We start from the raw sequence: 8,948 nt of genomic DNA on the forward strand, positions 1-8,948 counted from the left end.
AACAAGGGGCAGAAGGTTAGGAATCCACAAGCCCAGATCTCCATCCATTAATTATATTGTTTTCTCCTGCTCTGGAGGGTAAGACTCGAACCAAAGGCTTCAAGTTAAAAGAAAGGAGATTCCCTATGCTATCAAGATTCTTGCTTTTTCTTGGGCTGTGCAATTTTCCATTATCTTTTGGAATCTGCATGTTGTGAATGGATCACAGGACAAATATTGGAGCTGCCCCTTTATTTTGTGCGTTAGTTGTAAATGGTAAAGCACACATGCTCACTTTAAATAATTTTGTTTCAATCAAATGCATATATGAGAGTGCCTTATGTCTGCTGATCTCCCTCTGTTCTGGCCTGGTTTCAGAGCACTTAACAGAGATTACAGCAAAGTCAACAGCAGCAGAGATTGCAGCAAATCTTTGGTTTCCTAGCAGGATCACCTGTAGATTCTCGGTTTCATGCTTCATTAATATTTATTAACTTTTCCAACTCATTTTAATGCTTGTGGGAAGCCCTGCGCACATATTCTTGATCCAGTTGTGAAATAATACAAGCGCCTGAAATTGTTGCAACAAACTTTTAAAGATAATTCCTGAAGCAGATGTTTTGCAAAGAGACATTTTTTTTATTAAAAGAACAGTAGGAAATAGTCTGTTCTTGCTTGTTTGGCCCTGGAGGAAATTAAAATGCATTTCTGTAATTTTGATCATAACTTCTACAAGTGTAGATTTTAATGTTCAAAGTATGCGGTTTGCGTAAAGAACAGGCACCTTTAGGGCTCCGCAAGCAGTTTTAAAGGAGAATAAATCAAATGCCTTTGCATATCTTAGGAACGCAAGTAATGTGGCAATTGTGTTATTCAATAGTTGAAGAGTTTCATTACTTTGAAAAGTAACTATGTAATAACGATATTCCCAATATGCACAGTCTTGCAATCCTGTACATGCTTACCTGGGAGTAGGGATGTAAGAAGGCATTGTTTTCCATTCTGCGTTGTACCCATCATATGCAGCCCTGTTTCTGTTCCCCTGCAAGTTCTCTTCTGCCCCAAACTGCGCTATTCATCCCTGTTGCAAGCTCACTTAGCTTAAGTAATTAATTAAAGGTAAAGGTACCCCTGCCCGTACGGGCCAGTCGTGTCCGACTCTGGGGTTGCGTGCTCATCTCGCTTAAGAGGCCGGGAGCCAGCGCTGTCCGAAGACACTTCCGGGTCACGTGGCTAGCGTGACGAAGCTGCTCTGGCGAGCCAGCACCAGCGCAGCGCACGGAAACACCGTTTACCTTCCTGCTATAAAGCGGTACCTATTTATCTACTTGCACTTAGGGGTGCTTCCGAACTGCTAGGTGGGTAGGAGCTGGGACCGAACGACGGGAGCTCACCCCACTGCGGGGGTTCGAACCGCCGACCATACGATCGGCAAGTCCTAGGCACTGAGGTTTTACCCACAGCGCCACCCGCGTCCCACAAGTAATTAATTATGTAACTCATATAAATTATATTGTTACATTATTCCACCCCATTCATTTCGATACAGAGTTAAATGCAATGCAAGTCTCTCACTCGGGGGGGGGGGTGCATTGACAGGTGTAATGTATAATTTGTGAACTGAGAGCAGCAACAGCGAATACCAAATGTATTCACTGGATTGACTTCTGTCCCAGACATCAGACGAATGAGTGAATATGGGCAGTCTCCACGCTGTTTTGTTTTCATCAGACTTGTCTGACATCCCTACCTGGGACTAAGTCCCATTGTATTCAGTGGTGCTTACTCCTGAGTAGGCTTATCTAACATGACTTGGCAGGAGGTGCATCAGGATCAGGGCCTGCCCAAGACATTTTGCACCTTGAGGCAAACTTCAAGATGGTGTCCACACTGTTCCTTATTCAGAAGTCTGTAGCTAAGTGTGATGCCTCACTTTGCCTAATGGTAGAGCCAACCTTAATCAGAATCTACTTGTAGAGATCTCTGAGTGACTTAGAATCGTAGTGTTAGAAGGGACCCTGAGGATCATCTAGTCCAACCCCTTCAGTACTTGAATATGCACCTTTCACATGTGGGAATAGAACGTGTGGCCTTGGTATTACCAGCACCACACTCCAACCAATTGAGCTGTCCTTGAAGTAGGTCAGCAAAGTTTTCTGACTCACACTTTCTTTACAACAGTAACAACAACATGGCAGACAACTCCCTCCACCCAAAAAATCCCATACTGCTGAAATGAAGAAAGTCATGTGGGGGCATAATAGCTACAGACTGTGAGCTCATTTCAGTCTTGGTATTCAATTCCTGGGCTCTAAATTCTTTAACCGTATTCCTTTTGTACTTGGGCCTCTGGAGTCTATTTTAATAAATGAGATCCTGCACACCTGATGTCTATGCAGCCCTGATATATAGGGTGACACTTTAGATGGCAAGTAGAGAACTTCATGATTAATTTCCCTGTGAGGGTGGGTGGGAATTCCCTACAATACGATAATCTTTACTGTCATTGTCCCATACAGAACAACGAAATTGAAAAAATCTACATCAGACATTCAAAAACCAACAAGCCTGCTATCCCAGCTATCCCAGCCTGGTTAGCCCCCTAAAAACTATGATACCCATAATTAAATACAATATACTCCCATAAAGACTACCTTACACTGCGTTTAAAACGAAAATCGCATTTGGATAGAAACTGTTTCTCAGGTGGCTAGTCAGGTGGCTAGAGAGCCAGTGTGGTGTAGTGGTTAAGAGCGGTAGACTCGTAATCTGGTGAACCGGGTTCGCTTCTCTGCTCCTCCACATGCAGCTGTTGGGTGACCTTGGGCTAGTCACACTTCTCTGAAGTCTCTCAGCCCCACTCACCTCACAGAGTGTTTGTTGTGGGGGAGGAAGGGAAAGGAGAATGTTAGCCGCTTTGAGACTCCTGAAGGGGAGTTAAAGGCGGGATATCAAATCCAAACTCTTCTCTTCTTCTAGTCCTAGTCTTTATAACCCTGTACCTTCTTCCAGAAGGCAGAAGCTGAAAGAGATCATTTCCGGGGTGCGCACTATCCTGCACTATCTCTGCAGCTTTCTTATGACACCTGGAAGCATAGATTTGATCCAAGGTGGGAAGAGTGCACCCCTACATTCCCTACACACACACTTTAGGGAGAACTGGAAGCCAGAAACCTTCTGTCTGACATTCTAGTTTTCCATTTAATCCAGTATGCTGTTTTCCCAGTGGTAAGTCCAAAAGCAGGACATTAGCCCAACAGCATCTCTCCCCTCCCCCTTTGTGTCTCCCAGCTATCGTAAGTTGGTAGCCATCCCTACATCATGTTCCATAGTTTAAAGCAGACACTGGTGCCGGGAACACCACATGGATAGTAAAGGTAAAGGGACCCCTGACTGTTAGGTCCAGTCGTGGCCAACTCTGGGGTTGCGGCGCTCATCTCGCTTTATTGGCCGAGGGAGCCGGCGTACAGCTTCCAGGTCATGTGGCCAGCATGACTAAGCCGCTTCTGGCGAACCAGAGCAGCGCACGTTTACCTTCCCGCCGGAGCAGTACCTATTTATCTACTTGCACTTTGACGTGCTTTCGATCTGCTAAGTTGGCAGGAGCAGGGACCGAGCAACGGGAGCTCACCCAGTTGCGGGGATTCGAACCGCCGACCTTCTGGTCAGCAAGTCCTAGGCTCTGTGGTTTAACCCACAGCGCCACCCAAATGCCCAGCATCATATTAAAAAGAGCTGAAACAGGTCACAGACAAGGGAATTCTGGACTTTTGCTCAGTATTTAATTTGATAAAAGGTTTTCTGTTTCAAAGTCATGTTTCATAGAACCGTAGCTGGATCAAATCTAATGTACAAAGGCATTTTAAATATGCTCCATGATGCGGAAGAGGGTAATAACATCTGACTGATGGAGGCAGGCGAAAACATCACACCCTGCAGGAGGGTGAGAGCAGGTTTAAAACAGTAGGAATAACATAAATGTTTAATTACAATGAACAAAATATTGACTTAATGATCGCAATGGCATGCTGCTATGTTTGAGTAATTACTCCTGAACGGTTACCCAAACCTCTTTATTGCAATCATTTTTGTTTATGGGGAGGACATAAAAATCCCAGTCAGGAAGAGAAGACTCAAAATGTTCACGCAAATCAAATTGTTTTAGTCAGGAGTGGGGACTTGTAAAACTACTGATTAATATTAAATGGCCAGCAAAAATGGCAACTCTGCAACTTCTTCATCTGAAATTCCCTTAAAGGCAGCAGATATGATTTCCCATTAGAAAGAGAAGGCACAAAAATTGTGTTCTTATGTAGCTCCCATTGGGCAGGAGAAGTTTCTGGTGTTTGCACTCACAAGCCTATGGTCATATAAGTGTGCTTCCCTCCTGGACAGTTCACCCCAAATTACTATCACGTGCAAAGTATAAAACTTGTTAGCTATAGGGCAGGCTTCCTCAACCTTGGCCCTCCAGATGTTTTGAGACTACAATTCCCATCATCCCTGACCGCTGGTCCTGCTAGCTAGGGTTCATGGGAGTTGGAGGCCAAAAGCATGTAGAGGGCCGAGGTTGAGGAAACCTGCTACAGGGGATCATTAGATACAAGTGGTTTCAACATCACTCTTCTAAAATAAGAAGTGCTCTTGAATTTTTTCCTAAAATGAAAATGGGCGTCATTTTGGAAGGTCCTGTTGAGGTGAAAGATCTGCAAGAATCTCTAAGGGAAGTGTAAAAAATAAATAAATCCTAATGTGAGTAGCAACATCTCCCCGTTTTCCCCATACTCGCTTTTAAGCATTGTTGCCAAATGTATCCTAAAGCAAAATGTGAGGACTCAGTAAGAATGTGGAAAGATCATGAAGAACTTGAAAGGGAGCTACTAGGGAAGAATCTGTCAGATTAGCAGCATTTCTCAGTGGTTTTTTAAACGTCTCCAAATGCAACTTCAGGGGAAATTTGGTTTGAACCGCTGACAAGAGAAGCCTCTGCTAATAGGAGTGCCTCTCAACTCAGGTTGATTTCTGGACTGAGCTGAGTGTGTGTGTGTGTGTGTGTGTGTGTGTGTGGAGAAACTCCTCTCATTTCTATGCATTTGTTTGTTTCTTCAGAAGAAAGGTGGGCACAAGGTGGTGTATATGTTTTGCAGGACAAGGCATCGGACTTCCCATACCCCAACCCATATAAATAAGAGACCAATAAGACTGGGTTTTGGGTCAAAACAGGCCACAACTTTATTGAATACAGATGCAAGAGGTTTGGCTTGGGCATGGGGCAATCTAGATACTTCCGGCCCACCTGCCGGAAGTGATGCATAGTCAATTCAGGCAAGGGTTCCTAAGACTTACATCGAATAGGGTGACCCCCACAGGGACTGCTGTCTGGGGGAGTCCCCTCAGCCACGACCCCCCTCGGCATGTGGACATATCCTTAAACGGGATACCCCAGCGTTTGGAGGGGCAGGCAGAGACTACAACCTCCCCTCCATCCAAAACAAGGGATTGCCCCAATGCTCAACCAGTTGTGATGAATTGCTATGAAGTAGGCAAAACCACCGGGTAAGAGCCAATTATCCTAGTGGGCAAATTCTTACCCGGCCCCGTAAAGAACGGTGACCACCATAGCCACAGCAAAGTCACTGCCTATCAGTGTAAACTGAGGGTGGGTGGGATGGGGAAAACCCGGTGCAGGAACAAACAGGCTATGTCCCAGGGGCTGGCTGCTTAAATGGGCAGGGGGCGGATCCGAAGGAAGCCCACAGTTGGCTCCATTGGCTCCGCCCCCTGTCACAGCCCACATCCCAGGCTGCATCCCCATTCGCCAATGCAGGGTGCAGGCTAAGATCCGGCTGCTGATAGGTGGCAGAGGCTTAGGCCCTCTCCACCTGTCGGGAAGGGCAGTGCTGTTTGAATTCCACCATCGCGGTCCCAGTGAAGTCTCTTCTGTCCAGCAGCGCTGCCGCACCAAGAGAGGTGAGCGGACTTACCTCACCCAATTTATCCTCACAGCAACTCTGTAACATACATTAGGTTGGGAGATGGTGACTGGTCCAGTACGATTCATGGCTGAGGGAGTTGTGTTTAGCAGCAACTTGGTGGAATTGTGCATTGTGGTGTGGCAGGTAAGCCTCTTGCTAACCAATTACTTGCTGGCCTAAGAACTCTGAGGATTAGCTGTAAGTACAGAGCGCCTGAATTCAGCCTTCAGATCTTAATATACAACCTGCTCACAGGGAAAGAAACAATTGTTCTTCTTGTTGCTATTGTCCTGATACTACAGTTGTTGCCAACTCCTTCCGCCACTTTTCACGCTAGCGACCACAACCATCCAATTTTTCCCCCCTGAACACCACCAACACACACGCAAACACAATGACCATATATATCTTATTTGCACATGCATGTGAAATTAAAAAGGCAATGAGCAGCAGTTGCCATCTGGAAATGGTAGGCCAACCAAGAATAATTACATTAAAGGTAAAGTGCTGCTGGATGGTTAGCAATTCCTCTTGCTGTTCTGGCTTCTGGGATAGCTGCGCAGCCTGCATTCACTCCATAAGACGCGCACACATTTCCCCTTACTTTTTGGGAGGGAAAAAGTGAGTCTTATAGAGCAAAAAATACGGTAGATACTGTGGATCCCTCAGACCAAACACCAACCCAGATATCTGCTCCCATGCATGTATTGTAGCATCCAATCCTCCCTCAAGTCCCCTTCAAGTTACTGGAACACCAGTCCAAAAAAAATTCATCTTAAGGACTTTGCAAATTGCGATGCGTGTATATCAGAAATGCACTCTTCACGAAGATTTCTTTTTCACTTGCAGATGGGCTTCTTCCGCAGAAAATACAAAGAGATCATTGAGGCTGAGAAGAACAGGCAAGAGAATGAAGACAGCTGGGACTGGGTGCAGAAAAGTCAGTAAACTTCTGGAGGGGAACCTTGAAAGCCCGTTCATGTGATACACACTCGCTACCCTATTGATCCTGCTCTTGTATCTTCCATATGTGGAAGAAGGAATCTTCTCCAGATTTTTCGGAGGCTCTGTTGACGCTGTTGTTCATCATCATCTTAAGCTAGGGAATGTATCCTGAGGCAACCACTGCAGGCATGTCAGGTGACTGGAGCAATTTGTACTTTCTGGAAGAGATGAACCTTGATAACTGAGCTGCAGTGCAGAACAATATTTATGAATCCAACACTTGTGGTATATACCCTCAGGGGAAGACTGTTGCCTAAAAAAAGTATTTTTTATAAATATAAGCTTTTTATACTGATTTTGACTTTTTATATATTTGTATCAATGTTTTATGTTTTCTATTGAATAGCTTTATATATATATATAGTTCACTAACAGTGCAGTCTTGTACACGTCTACTTACAAGTAAGTCCCATTGAATTCAATGGGACTTCCCTCCAGGTAAGCGGGTATAGGACCGCAGCTTAAAGCACTGATATCCAGCTGAAGTCTTGGACATGCATATATCATCCATACTGTACATTTGAACTTCAGTGCAGAAGAGGCAAGCAGATGAAACGAGATGCACCCTACGGACGCAATCCACTAGCCTTGGTGATGTTGTATATAAAGCCTTCAGTGGCACTAAGCCAAAATCCTTTCATTAAAAAGGTGTGTGTGGGGAGGGAAGGAAAATATTTGAGTTGGGAGCTAAAGAACCATAAATGCTGCTCACATTGGATTTTGTGTGTGTGTGTGATTCTGCTTTTCAGGGATCTGTCTATAAAGTATGTCACATTCTGGTTTTGTTTTGAAAATACACGACCCTTTTAAATCTCCCTTCCCACTTGGATGCAGATATGTCACGCCATCCTTCCCTAGGAGACCCTTTTCTAAAATAAGAAGCAGCACTTTTACAATTTCCAGAACAACCCCCCAGTAGTGTTTTTAGGTAGGACTTGAGTGATACCATTTCTTTGCGCTTCAAGCATGGCTTGGGTAGCGAGTGACGCACCAAACTGAATACCGCTTGATTGACAGCCCCTCCTGGTTTTGCAGTCTCAGGCAGGCAGCACAGACAGGAGGCATTCTGAAACTTTGTCGACAGCTTCTGAGCTGGGCTTAGTATAAGAGTGTTGAATATGGAGCCAGCCTGATGTGTAAGGGCAGGGTTCAGGTTGACAATTTCAGAAAATCCATTTAGAATAAAATAGAATAAAATCTTTTTTGCAATTTCCTCCCCCTAAATGGTTGGTCTATTTTTTTTTTTTTAAATGTACCATCCTCTGTCTAGAACAAAGATGAAGGAAAATCAGAGGTCATTGGAAATGAAGGCATGGGTTGAGGGATGTAAAGAAACTGTATTTAATGGCAGAGTATGGGGAAGGGCGAGGGACACGGGTGGCGCTGTGGGTTAAACCACAGAGCCTAGGACTTGCCGATCAGAAGGTTGGCGGTTCAGATCCCCGCGACTGGGTGAGCTCCCGTTGCTCAGTCCCTGCTCCAGCCAACCTAGCAGTTCGAAAGCACGTCAAAGTACAAGTAGATAAATAGGTACCGCTCTGGCGGGAAGGTAAACGGCGTTTCCGTGAGCTGCTCTGGTTTGCCAGAAGCGGCTTACTCATGCTGGCCACATGACCCGGAAGCTGTACGCCGGCTCCCTCGGCCAATAAAGCGAGATGAGTGCCGCAACCCCAGAGTCGGCCACGACTGGACCTAATGGTCAGGGGTCCCTTTACCTTTATGGGGAAGGGCAGAGATGCTCAGTTGCGGAATATCTGTCCCGCATGCCTAAAATCCTAGGTTCAGTCCCTGGCATCTCCAAGTAACTGCCAGGAGTGCCCCTGTCCGAACTCTGGAGAGCTGCTTCTGTTCATTGAAGATTAGTCAGATGGACCAATGGTCTGATTCCTATGTTCCTCAGATGGCTGCTGTAACAGTACAATTCTGTACATGTCTACTCAGAACAGGGGCGGCTCATCCCATTTCACCACTTTAGGCAAAATGAGGAGG

The 8,948-nt window shown here is 45.4% G+C and overlaps 1 protein-coding gene across 1 annotated transcript in view; it reads left to right on the top strand.

Moving 5' to 3' along the window:
• Positions 1-8,615, top strand: part of ITGA9 (integrin subunit alpha 9) — a 231,898-nt gene extending 223,283 nt beyond the window's left edge. Inside the window, exon 28 of the mRNA XM_080975757.1 lies at positions 6,804-8,615. Coding sequence (XP_080831883.1) covers positions 6,804-6,902 — 99 coding nt within the window. The 3' untranslated portion in view covers positions 6,903-8,615. The remainder of the gene's footprint in view (positions 1-6,803) is intronic.
• The last annotated feature ends 333 nt before the right edge of the window (positions 8,616-8,948 follow it).

The sequence above is a fragment of the Podarcis pityusensis genome (assembly GCF_964106645.2).
Source record: "Podarcis pityusensis genome assembly, chromosome: 12".
Lineage (NCBI taxonomy): Eukaryota > Metazoa > Chordata > Lepidosauria > Squamata > Lacertidae > Podarcis > Podarcis pityusensis.